Source organism: Thamnophis sirtalis, unplaced genomic scaffold (assembly GCF_051295495.1).
Source record: "Thamnophis sirtalis isolate CommonGarterSnake01/CBP01778 unplaced genomic scaffold, rThaSir2_p1.2 scaffold_8, whole genome shotgun sequence".
NCBI lineage: Eukaryota > Metazoa > Chordata > Lepidosauria > Squamata > Natricidae > Thamnophis > Thamnophis sirtalis.
Window position 1 is genome coordinate 51,192,513 of NW_028261388.1, and position 15,409 is coordinate 51,207,921.

Consider the following 15,409-nt stretch of genomic DNA (forward strand, 5'->3'; position numbering starts at 1 on the left):
TTAGTTCCTGGAAAAAGTGAGCTGTCAGTTCCACTGGTGGCTTCTAAAATTTCGCAATGATTATTATTAAAATCCTTCATCTAGACTACTGCTGTTTGTACCTACCAAAAGATGGCATTAGCAAAAAAGTCTACAACAACAACAACAACAACAACAACAACAACAACAACAATCAGCAGCAGCAGCAGCAGCAGCATAGGTGGTCATTGAGATAAAAAAATAAAGAGAAACTTTGAAGGTTAAAACAGTAGTGAGAACATGGTCTGGAAGAAATAGATAACTAGTTTAATTAGCACAAAACAGCCTGAATTTTGTTCTATACCAGCCCTTCTACCGGAATTACTCTTAAGAGCAATTCCACAAAGAGAAATAAAAAGCTAGGAACCTATTGTTACATGAATCACAATAGAAAAGTCCAAAATGAATGAATCTAACATTAAAAAAAGATTTGATTCCAACCAGATTTTTCAAACTTTGCACTAGAACAAGCAATATTCACAGAATTTAATCTTATTAGAAGACAACTGAGGTAGCAAATGTTCTCTGAACCACAACAGTTCAAAACAAAATATCAGCCTTCTTTAACATACTTAGTTCAAATCAAGGATTCATGTTTTTCATCAGAATTATCACTGTGAATTCATCACGGATTTGGTCCACTTACATTCATGGAAACAAGATTTCACCATATAGAAATATTCTTTTAAATAAAAGAGCCATATAGCCAAATAGCTTGGTAGAAGCTTCAGTTGTTGCTTGACTACTCTCCCAACATACCTTATAATTGGTCAATTTGATCTTCCAAAAATAAAGTTCAGAATCAACTAAAGGGCCAATTTTGATATAGATATTAAACTGCGGAAGTAATGGCATTGAGATGCAAGCATGCAGTCACCAGAAGCTGAGCCTAGCTCAAGGACACCTAATTAGGGAAATGCTTGGGAAAAGAGAAAAGAAAGCCTTCATATACACCAACCATGGTCTACCTATCCCATCTTCATTTTGCTTCATATGAAATTTGGAACAACTAAAGTATTCTGGGGTTTGGTAAACCCAGAATGGTATGGCAGAGTATACCTGAATGTATGTTTCATTAAAATGAATAAAGTCAATTGTTGAGAAGGGTTGTGTTGTGTATATATCCCTTTGAGTCAGTCTTGATTCTGGTGGCTAAATGAACAAATCCATACAGGGTTTTTTGCAAGATTTTTGGAAGTGGTTTGCTGTTGTTTTCTTCCTAGGGCTGTGACAATATGATTGGGCCAAAGTTACCCAGCTAGCTTCATGGCCAAGACTGAACTAGAACTCATGACTGCCCAATTACTAGTTTGGTGCTTTAACCACTACACTAAATTTGAGTTCTAGAAGTGTAGCAGTTGATCCATAAATCCAGACATTTAAATAAATAGCCCCAGAAGCTTTTTATCTCATGTTCTTAAAAATAGCTCCACACAATTTTCCTAGGTTAATTAATAACCAAACCTGTTTGTGCTTTCCTTTACACTCATAAATGTTTCCTGTTTGAGGAAAAACTTAAAGCATGGCAAGCTGTATGGATTGCTGGAAAATTATAATAAATTGGAAAGTTGGCCAATAACTTGTGAACAGCCTTTTTAAATGAGTCACCTGAATGGCATAATACTATGGAAAGTCTCTGTTTCCTGATAACAACAGAATGGCAAATCACTTTCCGTATGTGCTTTACAATATATTCCAGTTTCCAGACATCTTGGAAATCTTCTCATACAAATTGCTCTTTCTATGGAAAAACCATGAAATATTTCTTTGAAGACCATTGAAATTATATGCGAGTTGTAGTTTTAATTACAAACTCTCCAAGGTATTAACCAGAGACATATTCCCAACATAATAGCTACTTTTTCCATTATTCATTGTTAATTTTTGTGGTAATGTAGGTGTGTTTTGCCTTTTACATATTGATATTTACAATTAGCACTCTGAACTACAACTAGCAGCTGACAGGCAGCCGATGTAATTCCTGAAGATGCACAATCGTTGCTGGGGATATTGGAACACATTCCTCATTTCATGGATCAATACTTTGTAATTTCCAGGGGTGGACTGCTGGAGGTTCACAAGGGTTTGGGTGATCCTCTAGCAAGGATTCTCCCTAGTTCAGCAAACCCCCATTCATCATGCCAGGTAAGTGCAGAGCCTGTGTGGAGGCTCAGGGTGGGGGAGGTGGGGGGAAATGGGCCTACCAGAGGTTCCGGAAATCCAAAAACGGGCTTGTTTCTGGCCTCCAGAGCCCGGGGGAAGCAGTTTTCACCCTCCCAGAGGCTCAAGGAAAGCCTCTGGAGCCCAGGGAGGATGAAAAATGCCGCCCACCCCCGTGGTGCAGGAGGCCGACTAGGCCATACCCGCCATGGCCATGCCCATCCAGCAACAGGGCTGCAAACCCGTTGCTGCAATTTTTGAAGCCCACCCCTGCAAAGGGCTTTTGGTAGCCCTGTGCAAAGCCCATTAGAGTAATCTAAACAGAATATGACTAGGGCATGAATGACTATCTGTAATGTCTCTCAATCCCATACTCCCAATTGATGCAAACAATATACTGAAAAAAGCAAATGTCTACTTCCTGTTCACATGGCTAGCAGTTATAAACACAATTTTTTAAATAGTAAACACACTGCTGGCATATTGTTTCTAGATAATTGATCACTTAGACTCCATTGGTTCATTAACACCACAGCTGCATTTGAATATAATGTAATGTAAATCTATTGTTTAAATGCAGGGATGAGCAGCCTGACTTGGGGTCCTTCAGATCTTGTGAATTTCTTGGCAGTATGAGGATGAGGAATGATTGGCACAGAAGTCCAACAATAACTGGAGAACAAATTGCACCTTTCTGGCTTGAGAACGAGAATCAGCTTAGCTTGGACATTCTCTCCTCTGTTTTCATTTATAAAGATAAATCAGTTTACCATTTTAACCAGATTAGCTGAAACAAACTAGTTTAATAAACTATTGTGTACAAATAATTGGTTTGAAATCATTACACTTTGCTTGAACAGAAAAAACTGCCCTATTTCTTAAATCTTATGTAAAGGATGAGTAATATATGAAGGCTGGGAATTCCAAATTGACTTCCTGTTCTTCTAGAAGGCCAAAGAAGATCATATTCTGATGCTTTTATATCACTCTTCAGCCCATTTTTTCCCAGGATGGAATGGGAGGATTTCATGAGAAAACCATTTCCTTCCTCAAACTCATCTCTCCTAACAAAAAATATGAACAACAACAAAAAGTTAGAAGTTGTGCTGAAGAAAGACATAAATTGAGTTGTCCAATTTCTGTGACACAATGCAATTGTGTGTTACAAGATTATAGGTTGCCTGCCTCTGTATTTAGTTTCACTCTGGCCTAGCTATGAAAGACTAACAGCCCTCTAGGTGGCACATAATAGTTCTAAGAATTGCTTCTACATGATAATGTGTGTAGCTAACATTGTTTTTTGCCTGAAAAATAAAAGGAAAGCCAACATAGTACAGTGGTTTAGGTACTGGACTGATACCAGGAAGACTCGGGTTCAAGCTACATGGAACATGGAAGCTGGATGACTAACTTTGAGCCAGTCATTATCTCTTAACCCAAAGTACCTCAAAGGTTTGTTACTGCGGAAGGAATTATATTCCCAAACGTCTGAGCAAAAATGTAATATAAATCTAACAAATATATGAATTATTTTTCTCTTGTAACTTTCTTCATGTACTAAGCTGTTAGTTATAGGTCAGTGATGGCGAACCTTTTTTGGCTCGCGTGCTATAAGTGGGGGGAGCACAGGGGGGCCGTGTGCGGGCATGCTGTACCCATAATGCAATGTGCGACACCCCCCCAGTGCGCATGCGTGCACTACAGGCACGACCCCCCCATTTTTTGCATGCTTTTTTCGCCCTCCCCAGGCTCCAGAGGCTTTATAGGAGCCCGTGGAGAGCGAAAACAGCCTCCCCTGTCCGCCGGGAGGCCCTCTGGATGCTTCAAGGACCTTCAGGAAACCTTCCTGAAGCCTCCAAGGCAGTCAAAATGACCCTCCAAGCAAACCGGAAGTCTGTTCCCGAATTTCCAGTTTGCTCATAGGGATTTTTTTTTTTGCGCTCCGGAGGCTTCAGGGAAGCTCCTGAAGCCTCCGGAGGGCCTCTGTGGGGGTCGGGGGAGGCTCTTTTCGCCCTCTCCAGGCTCCTATACAGCCTCTGGAGCCTGAGGAGGGCAAAACATGACTTTAAAAAAGGGTGAACTCAGCTGGCCAGCGTGTGCATGCGCACTGGCCAACTCACAGGGCAGCGCCTCGCGTGCCCTGACAAATGGCTCCGTGTGCCACTTGTGGCATGTGTGCCATAGGTTCGCCATCCCGGCTATAGGTGAACAGAAATCATAGAAAAGATCACTTCGTTTTCCTTCCCACCTGCAGTTTTTAGCTAGCTATAGAGAATATAATCGTGTTTTTATACCCTTGATATAAAAACACTATACATTCGTTTATTTGGCTCCATAACCATCTGTAACATTAGGCTGTAAAAGGGCATCTAGCTTATATTTGTTGGCCCGTTACAAGGGGACCAGCATAAATATCAAGCCCACCAGACCTTTCATATACTAATATTTGGTAAAATAGACTAATCTTATAAATAACAGGGAAGAAAATAACTAAACATTTATTCACATCACTAATTATTTCAAGAGATAGTAGCATCCTGACATCTAGACAAACTCAATTTTTTTTTGAAAAAAAAAACAAAAACAGAATTGTACCAGGGTAGCACTTGAATCAAAGATGAGGCAATCCTGATTAGGAAAGAGTGTGTGTATGTGTGTGTGCACATGGAGTTTCAATAAAGGGGGGGGGAGAGGGGGAGATCACCTTTGCACTGTTGCCAAGAAAAATACATGGACATATCCATAGAGTCAGCAGGAGCTGAATTAAGTTTTACAGGGGCTTTATGTTTTAAATCTGTTCATTTTTATTATATCTCACATTTTATAATACATACATATGAAAATAGTGGTTCAGTTTATAGCATACAATGAACAGTTAATGTAACAGACAATAGATTTTAAGGTGGCTACTAGCCACCTGAGAAGATAGCATCCTCTTATTATTATACAAATATTGTGCATGTTGGCCTTAACCAGTATAAGCAAAAATATTGTCTTTTAAATAAAAATTTCAAAAGCCATATAAACAACACTTGTGACACAATTTTGTGTATATTTTTATATTTCTTTCACAAGTTCAATTATTGGTTGCACAATCAGATGTGACTGGATTTGGCATTTTTGTCTACCTATTGAGTCCTTTCCAAAGATTTGGGATAGGCAGATGTTGTTCTTTGATGATGTTAATTATTTTTATATTTTCTTTTTGCCCCGCCTTTATTAATTAACAAGTAACTCAAGGAGATGAACATAGTTCGTCCTCCTATTTTTCCCACAAAAACAACCTTATAAGATGAGTTTGGCTGAGAGAAAGTGACTGATAGTTGGTATTGGTATATTGGTATGTTCTATAGATTCAATGCAGCGTAATTACGTTTGTTGCAAGTTTAGAAAATGGTTTCAGTAGCATAAAGGAATTCAGAGTGTTACTCTCAATTGTTTTAGTAATTCTTTCCCATTTTCAATGGAAAAACAATTATTCATTTAATAAGTTACATTCTTACATCTTTTTTTACTTTGGTTCTTTATCCAGATGTATATATCTTGTTTAAAATATCCATTCATATCTTTCCTTCTTTAATAGAAAATAAAAAATATAATAGCTAGGACTACCTTTAACATACATTTTATTTTAGCTCCTTTTAATTACAAATGTTAAGATGCTAGAAATAAAAGAATTTGCAGCCATTTTTCTAACTAGGCAGAAATGAATTTAAAAGACAAAGATAATTTCTCTACAAAACTTATAGTTTATTCTTTTAAATTTCCAAATGATAGTCACAAATAACTAAAAATAATATCAACTTACTAGAACTTTCAATAATGAAGTATTTATACTCCAAACATACTGCAGCACCTTAAAATTAGATTTTCAGAAGATAGAATCACGATACACAGAACCATTAGCAATATACCTAACTACACTAGAACTGCAGTATATTTACTAAATTAATTTTAAATACTTAAATCTTTGTTTAATTTTAATTTTGAAGAATTACCTGTTTATCTAGTTTACTATTTTTTCAAACTCTGCCCTATATTTTCCCATGTAGTTATTTAAAACAAACACCCAATTCTATAAATAGTTTCTTAATTACAACATACAGATCAAATTTTCAAGCTTGCATCATTGCTACCAGAGTCAGTGCCAGTTATGTCATAAGGGCTTCAAGTGATCCTGTATCCATTCCTGTGCTGTAAAGCTTTCTTCTCATACTATCATAGCTACAAATCCTATGTTTGCAATTGATTTCTACTTAATTCTAAAGTAAATGTACAACTGCAATACCAACAACAACAAAAAACAGTGCATTGCTATCAGACAATTGGTTCTTGTTGAATTCTGTCTTCTACTGATAAATGTCTGCATCTAGATTGTTTTTATCATTGTAATGTAATGTAATATTGTGCATATAAGTAGGAATGAACTTTGCATGAGTTTCTGGGTTGATGAGTTTGCATGTTCTCTTTCCTCTTCTTCTGGGACTGAGAGAAGATGTAATTTGAATTGTTTTGCTTTAGCTGATTGCTGATTCCTCATATGCAAACAAAGAATTGTTTGAAAGAAATAATTCAATTATTAAATAAATATATTTCACAGCTAATTGTTTCTTCTGGGTCCTTTAAGAAAATATTTAACACAAAGTTGGAAATCTGCTAAAGGAGAACTAATTCTGGTTTGTTTATTTCTATCTATAGGAACAGAGTTTGAACTTGCCATGCCTTGATGCATTTTTTGTTCATGTATACAAATTTTGATTCGCTTTGTATATAAATCTTCTGGATCTCTGCTGCCCCATGGTGTAAATTTTAAAACCCTAGTAGCAATTATTTTCCTGGAGCATACTATTGATCCAGAGAACCCTGATACAATATAAAAAGCAAGGAGCTCTGAAACTTCTCACTAGGTGCATATCTGGAACTTTTGTCTGGTATGACACAACCCAGGTTGTCTGTTTCATTTCCAGATATTGCTAAAAGCTACTGTCCAAATTGTTATACAAGACTTTGAAAAGTGATTTGAAGCAAGTGTGATGGCAACATTTACACACACGCACACACATCCCTTCTAGGTAGATACAAATTAGTTCTAGATACAATTTAGTATAAAATCAATGTTATTAAAATAGTTTGATATGCATACATTTTAACATTTGAACCTCAAAACTTTCAGTATTGTTCTTAGATACTTTTATTTTTTTTATAATTTCTTCTTTATTTGCCATTTTAGAAAAAAAAGTATTTATTTTATGTATAGCACTGCCATTAAAATAATAATAAAGTGTTATTCAATGGCATTTATTCTATTAAGTGCCATTAAAGGAATGTCTCTCTAGAGCAGTGTTTTTCAACCACTGTGCCGTGGCACACTAGTGTGCCGTGACATAGTGTAAGGTGTGCCGTGGGAAAAACACCTTATATATAGTCAATATAGGCACAGAGTTATTTTTTTTAACATTTTCTAATGGTGGTGTGCCTCGTGATTTTTTTCATGAAAAAAAGTGTGCCTTTGCCCAAAAAAGGTTGAAAAACACTGCTCTAGAGAACAGCGCTTCACTGTACCCGCTATCTACCCATTATCATGTTATATGATACTTCAAAGAATGGAAATTAACTGGTACAAAGAAATAAGTGGAACAATCTTCTTATAACTTCAAATGGAAACTTAGAACCATAAAAAATGCAAAACTATAAATAACTTGTTTCCTTAAGCAAAAGCAAGAATCCAAAGTATGTTAATGATACTTGGGAGAATTTCTTCAGACTTCCTCAATTATCCCTTTAACCTCTATACAATAAAATTGAGGTAAACAAAAATAAAAGAGAAGCGGAACCTGGCAGACAGATTAGTTTGAAAGAAAAAGGAAGGAAATATTTTAAATATAAAGCAAGGAACTTAAAGTAAATATATTTCCACTTTCCATTCATCATTTCTTTGTAATATTTCCATATTATTATTTTAATTATAATTTGAAAATATTCCCTGAAACACTTGTCAAAAACTATTTTTAAACATATAAAATAAATGCCATCAATGGGAAGATTCAATGGGAAGATTCATTCTCCTCCACAGCTGAATCATCCATTATTCCACAGGAGAGCTAGATCTTAACTATTTTCCTCTGAAATGTCAATAGCGATGAGGTCATACTTGTCTCTGATGATAAACTGTACCAGAATAAGGGAGCCTTCACCAAGAAGACTTATTCCCAAGGCTCCCTTTGGCCAACTTTCCCTGGGGCAGCACCTATAAAATGTGTTATTCATGACCCATCAAAACCGCGCTCAACTAAACCGCACCTGATTAAACCGCGTCGCTGACGTCATCAACAGGGCGAAAAACAGCCAGCGTGGAGAAAGAAGGGTGCTTTAAATAGCGCTTTGAAAGCAAGCCGATTCAACTTAAGGTAAGGGTTAGGTTTAGGGTTAGGTTTAGGGTTAGGTTAAGGGTTAGGGTTAGGTTAAGGGTTAGGATTAGGTTTAGGGTTAGGTTTAGGGTTAGGATTAGGTTTAGGGTTAGGTTTAGGGTTAGGATTAGGTTTAGGGTTAGGTTAAGGGTTAGGTTTAGGGTTAGGTTTAGGATTAGGTTTAGGGGGGTTAGGTTTAGGGGTTAATTTTAGGTTTAGGGTTTACAGCGTGCTTCTGTCTCCACGCTGTTGTCGCCCTGTTGATGACATCAGCGACGCGGTTTAGTCGGGCGCGGTTTAGTTGGGCACGGTTTTGTGGTGGAACCGTGTTATTGAATCAACAGAATTCACTTGAATTGGGCTAGCATCTTTAATTGAACCTAGAAGCCAATCAGTAAATAATAGTGCTCACACAAAAGAGGCTATCATATGCAGGATCCAATCAGGTTGGTTATTGGGACCAGAGGTTTAGTCTTCTGAGTTTTTGGATTCATGCTAGAGCCCATCTTCAGGGAACTCTCTTTAGCAGCGTGTGTGCTTAGTCTGTGTGTGGTATTTATGTGGTGCCTGTTGTATGTCTGCATTTTTTGATGCAGACTGGGGTGTTGATGGTTGGCTATTAAGTTGTTGACTATTGTTTCCTTGTGCTGCCAATCCCGCACTTCTTATCCTGTTTCCCTGAAAATAAGACCTCCCCAGATAATAAGTCCAATTGGGCTTTTGAGCACATGCGCCCACCCCTGAAAATAAGCCCTCCCTGAAAAAATATTGCAATACAGCAGCAGCCATGAGGTGACCACACTCGCTGCCTCCTGCACCTCAAAAATAATAAGACCTCCCTGAAAATAAGGCCAAGTGCTTATTTTGGAGGTCAAAAGAAAATAAGACAGTGTCTTATTTTGGGGGGAACACAGTAAGTATTTGATAGGCTGGTGGTAAATCAGCATATTGACTGACAAGAGGCCCGTTTCCCAGACTTCTATCACTTCTCTGGCTGTTTGTGTGCCTGCTTGTCCAACAATCATAAAATTGAATGTACAGTATGTCCTTGTTCATTGCAATGTGAGGCTACCAATGAGTTTGAGTCTCCTTGCCTGACCACTCGCTTGTGTTGTTGCAATCTGATAGTTAGTTTCCCCCCATCTCCCTTATATAGTCACAGGAGGATCTGATAGATTACATAAGAAGTATCTCTCACCTCCAAATGATCTTTAAGATTGCTTGAAAGTGGGAGATTCTTCCAATGTAATCTACTGGAGCCCCTGCAGATTGCTCCTGTGGCTATTTAGGACAGACGGAGAGACAGTTAACCACCAGATTGCAAGAACATAAGCGAATGGCCACATAAAGGGCCCAAACTCATTGATAGGCTCCGATTGCAATGTACAAGGACATACATTCAATTTCGCAGAACTTCCATTATCTCCATCAATGTCATCTTAGTTGCTCATCTCATTCAAGATCCATTACAACAATAGAGAGAAGATAAAGTACCCAGACGACACATTATTAAATGGAAAGGGGGGGGGGGAGAAGGGGAAAACAGAAAAGAAAATACTAAATATACAAGTATATATTCAAGAGCGAGATATAAAGTGTGTGTGTGGGGGGGGGGAACATATCCAGGGTAGACTAGTGAAGGTAAGGGAATAAGAAATGATACTAAATTATATTTGGCCTGACGGAAATACCATCCCAAGGAAACATAAACTGAGTTTTGAAATATACACCAACAATAATAGAAAAAGAAAAGGAGGGAGGAGGAGAGATTGAAAGGAAGATGGGGGAAAGAACAAAGAGAGGAAGATGGAAGGGAGAGAAAGAGAAGGAGAGCCGGTAGGAAGGGGAAGAGCAGGAGTAGGAGAAAGGTAAGGGAAGAAGGGAGGAGGAGAGGAGGAAGAAAGAAAGTAGAGAAGGGAGTGAGGGAGAAAAGAAAGGGAAAACAAGGAGGTGTTACAAAAGGAGGAAGGGATAGTAAATAAAGCAACCCAAATTGTACATTATAACTTATTAAATGAAATAATAAATGTATAAGTATGATAAATGTAAAGAATACCAATTATGTGAATGTATACTTAAAATGGTATGTAAGAGAATAAAAAAATAAAAATTCTTTGGGGGAAAAAAAAGATCCATTACAACAAGAGCAGTCAATGCAATCACAGAGGCATACGCCAGAGAGAATCCCAACTAACAAGGGTTTAGATAATTTGCTTCATCAAGAGTCTTATACAATTCTGCCCCACCATCTTTACTGCAAAGGAAACATACTAGAATTTCTCTGGATAGCAGTTAATTATCACTGCCTCTTGCAGAAAGGTGGCATCACCCTCATTACTAAAGAAAAATTCACCATAGCTTCAACCTGTTACTCCCCTGACAATTTTGACAAAGTGGGTAGGAAGAGATTTAGTCCATGGGGGCCGAACTAAAACCTATTTTCTCTATCAATAAGTTTGAAACAAAATCAGATGACTCTACAAAAAAGTCATAGTGTCAACATATTTTGACCAGCCAACGTTTAGCCCTAAAATTAGAATTATTTCTAAACAATGTATGGATGAAAATACTGCAGACACATATTGGTATTCTGCAGTGGTGGGTTCCTAGCGGTTCGTATTGGTTTGGCTGAACTGGTAGTAATTTGGTGGCCTGGGTCGCTGGAACCGGCAGCGACCCAGGGATGCCATGCCCCCGAACCAGTTCTCCCAGTGGCGCCATAGGTGCCGCCATCTTGTTTTTTGCTTCTGTGCATGTGCAGAGCAATTTTATTGCTCTGTGCAGGCACATGCAGTGCGCATGCACATGGCACACCCACTCTCTTCAACCAGAGCTCTGTACCCTCTAGGACTGTGGTGGTTAACCTTTTTGGCACTAAGTGCCGAAATTGGAGCACCTGCGCCTGCACCCGAACTGGAGTCCCAGAACCCAGAAGAGAGCAGCTGGTCAATGCGCATGTGTGCAGCAGCCAGCTGCTCTTCTGGGTTCCATCACATGCATGCATGCCAGCCAGCAGGTCTGGAGCAAATGCATGCCGGCCAGCTGCCCTCTTCTGGGTTCTGGCACATGCTTGCATATGACAGACCCTGGAAGAGAGCAGCTGTCCAGCACATGATGAAACACAGAAGAGCAGCTAGCGATGGCGCGCGTGCCCACAGAGAGGGCCACAGGTTCACCGTCATGGCTCTAGGGTTACATAGACCTTCGTACAATCTCTTGATGGCTACTTCCAACAGTCAGGCAGCATCTACTGCACTAGTAACCAATCTGTCTCATCTGATATATCTACCTTCATATTTCTATGAAACTCTTAACTCTGCCTTCCCTGAGTTTAAAGGGAACATGTACTCCCACTCTAGCAGAAAGCATATAGTCGTTTCTGTTCCCTCACCTGATGAACGACTGTTCCAATTTCCCTTCCAATCCTCCTTTGAAATGTCTTGAGATTTGACTGTGGCAGCCCAACCTGTTTTCCAACAAATAACCCACAAAATTCTCAGACTTGGCCTGATCATTCCATGTCAAATAAGTGGAATATGATTCCTCTCAAAATTTATAATACAGTTCCTCAAGTCAAATGGCAGCTCATTTTCACTGGAGGCTTGGATTTGATGATAGCTCATAGCTCCAAGTGGTGGCAGTCTGTCTAAACATGGCATTACCCACAACACAAGGTAGTCTCCTGAACATGGGCTGGATCCCCATATCTGCTATCCATGAAGACATCACTATAAAACATACCTGATGATTCTCAAACTGTCACAGCCTCTGCTCACAAGCATCCTGAAGCCCATCTCCCTCTTCATACTCATGCTGTACTCCAGGGGTGTCAAACTGGCGGCCTGTGGGCCGGATGCATCATGTGCAGGCCACACCCACCCCAGCTCCAGGAAGAGAAAAACATCATGAAACATCACCTGACGACAACATGATACTGCTAGTTTGACACCCATGCTGTATTCCACTACTACTTCTTCCCATATTTCTTACAGTTCGTCTGCTGATCATCTTATCACAACACCAAAGCTCTAAAAACTACCCATACTACTTTCATTTTCACTTATCTTAGAATCTTTTTCAGTGGTTGCTTCTAGAACAAAAAACCTCTGGATTACAGTGCTATAAACAGCCATTTTATGGCACATATATGTAATAATAGAAATCCCTGCAAAATAATTTTCAAATAAATTAAATATTGTACTAAACTTCCAGGTTTTATAGAAACTGGGTTTTTAAATCAACTTCTTTGGAAGACATTTACCAACCAAGTGGTGTTATTTCACCCTCTTGTGGCAGATCCAGGGATGATTTCATTTTAAAGTCTTGAACAGCATGGTATTGTCAACAACACTGCATTTCTGTACTGTGGCTTATTTAAAGTTTCCAAGTTTTTTTAAATAGTCATTTACATCCTAATTAAGAATATAAAAATGTTTATTGGCTCAGAGTAAATTTTAGGTAATTTCTTAAAACCGTAATCTTCTAAACTGTAGAGTAAACTGTTTCAAAGTAATTTTAGAAAAATCTCTTCAGAACAATCTCACTGATAAGAAGCATGAAGTGGTATGTTAGAAGCCAGGAATTTGCATGAAATTGATGCACTCTAAGTGTATGGTCACAAGGTTTTTAAGGTTAACAAAAGGTCTTTGATTCATATGGATTCAAGGCCACCTCTAATTTGCTGCCTAGGTGCTTTTTTGGGTTCTGCAAACACCAAAATATTGACAGCAATGGGCCTTTTAATTCTGATAAGAGGGGAGATGATGACTGTCCCATTCCGATTTTCTTAAGTAATGCACCTGAGGGCTAGAGCTATTCTGTTCAGCTAAACGGCTGAGCATATTTTCCTGGGAGAAGTGGGGGGAGGTAGTGTGTCTTATTTTTTATTCTACCAAAAGGATACAGACATAAAAGGTAATTTCTTAAAATATTCATGAGCTGCTGTACAATAAAAGTGGTTTGCCAAATTAGATTGAAAATTTATCAGATATTAATCTGAGAGCAGGACAGACTGCAGTGTTACAGGGCAAAAAAGGTGTATAAAAGCTAGTGTGCTTCTTAAGCAAAAGCCAGAGAACATGAATTGACAAATAAAAGTTGATTAAATGGTAAAGCAACGCGAAAGTAGCCTTTTTTTAAACACATTGTAATGGTATATCATGAGGGCATATGATCATGAATATTTTTGGATTGATAATTAATGATTTAGTAAGTGGAAGGAGCATATCATTTACAATGGTAACAGTATCCAAAAAGTTAATTGAAGATATTTTTCCCCCACTGATTAACATTAGCATATTTATTTGGCAAATAACTGCTCCACTGTATTCTCCCTCCACTGAAGCACTAGCTGTAAAGTAGCAATGTAGGATACCCAGAAGTGGTCAGCACTTCTTAAATTGGAAATGGAAATTTTTAATGAGGTGGGAACCAATCTATATCTTTCCAATGCAACCAATCTAATCTAGCTGGAAAAATTTAAAAAAAGCACTACATTCATTTCATCCAAGAAGAAATGCCAAGATTAGAAAGCTCAAAGATTTCTTTGAGATGCTGCCACAGCATTCTGTGCATTCTATTTTGCCCAGCTGTTTTCCCCTTCCTAACTATGTGAGGAGTCAAAAGATTCTTATCCAACTCAAATCGTTAAGATGTTCCTGGGTGCACACCGTCCACGCAGAATGAGCAGCTGACATCTAAACCAACCAAACTGTTGCCTTAAGAATGTTCAAGTGAGGATTTCGGGCGTCCTTGGCACATTTCTTTTCCCGAAGGGCATGAACGCTCCCGCAGAGAATGTTCACCACCACGGAAAGCCCCTTTCGGCCGCTAACCCCTTACTTCAAAGCGCTGTGTTCCTGGTCCACGGCAGCAGCTCTACCGCCTTCCAGATGTTCACCTCCTGCGGGGTCATCTACCACCGCGGCTGGCTTTCCTGGACGGCGGTCAGGCCTGCCTTTCGGCCGCTCTCTCGAAGCCACGATCCTCCTCTCGGCCTGATCTGTCAGTTCTCTCCCGGGCAGACACCCTAAAACACGCGCCTACACACGGCCACCCGCCCGCCGCCGCCGCCGCCCTCGGAAAGCGAGGCGGCTCCTCCACCCCGCTTTTCCCCACCCGCTCGCCTTTCCCGCCGGTTCACCCACCCTGCAGGGGCCATCGGCGAAGAAGACGGCCAACGGCAGGTTACAGGCGATCAGCGCATGGGGCAGATCGTGTAGCGAGACCGCCTCCATGTCGATGAAGTTCCAGTCCGATTCAAGCTCCACCGCCGCTTCCACCTCCTCCTGCTCCTCCGCCTTTTCCTCGCTTTCTGGCTGCGTTTCGCCAATGGGAACTGCTGCCTTTGCGTCTTCTGCGGTTGCCGCAGCCCTCTTCTCGCCTGGGTCGCCTTCTTCCTCGTACGGCTCCTGCCGCTCTTGCCAGCCGCCCCCCCGATCCTCCATGCCGAGGGGAGGGGAGGAGCCAGTGGGTGGCAACATACGCGATCGGGTTGGGCCCAGCTGCGGTAGGAAGAAACAGGGATTAGCGTCGTCGCCGCCCACCCAAAATTAACCCCCTCGGCCCCTGAGTCGGATGGGCGTCACGTCAAGGCCTGTCCCGAGCTAATCAAACCCCTCGACTCCACTTCAATAGGTTACCTATCGTGAAGCGTCTCGGCTCCACAACAACCATTTTAGGTGAGGGCACTGCCCACTTTGCTTCTCCGCCCCCTTCTTGGTTTCTTGCCTTGCGAAGGACGTAGCTTTGGTCTGCTGCGACCCGCGCTCAGAATTTCCTTCACTTTCGTTGCATAGACTCAGTAATTATGAGTCCCGAAGGCT

At 40.0% G+C, this 15,409-nt stretch overlaps 1 protein-coding gene across 1 annotated transcript in view; it reads right to left on the reverse strand.

Moving 5' to 3' along the window:
• The window catches only part of RCAN1 (regulator of calcineurin 1), a 30,253-nt gene extending 15,205 nt beyond the window's left edge, over positions 1-15,048 (reverse strand). Inside the window, exon 1 of the mRNA XM_087721635.1 lies at positions 14,732-15,048. Within this exon, the coding sequence (XP_087577761.1) occupies positions 14,732-15,031 (300 nt within the window). The 5' untranslated portion in view covers positions 15,032-15,048. The remainder of the gene's footprint in view (positions 1-14,731) is intronic.
• Positions 15,049-15,409: the final 361 nt, after the last annotated feature.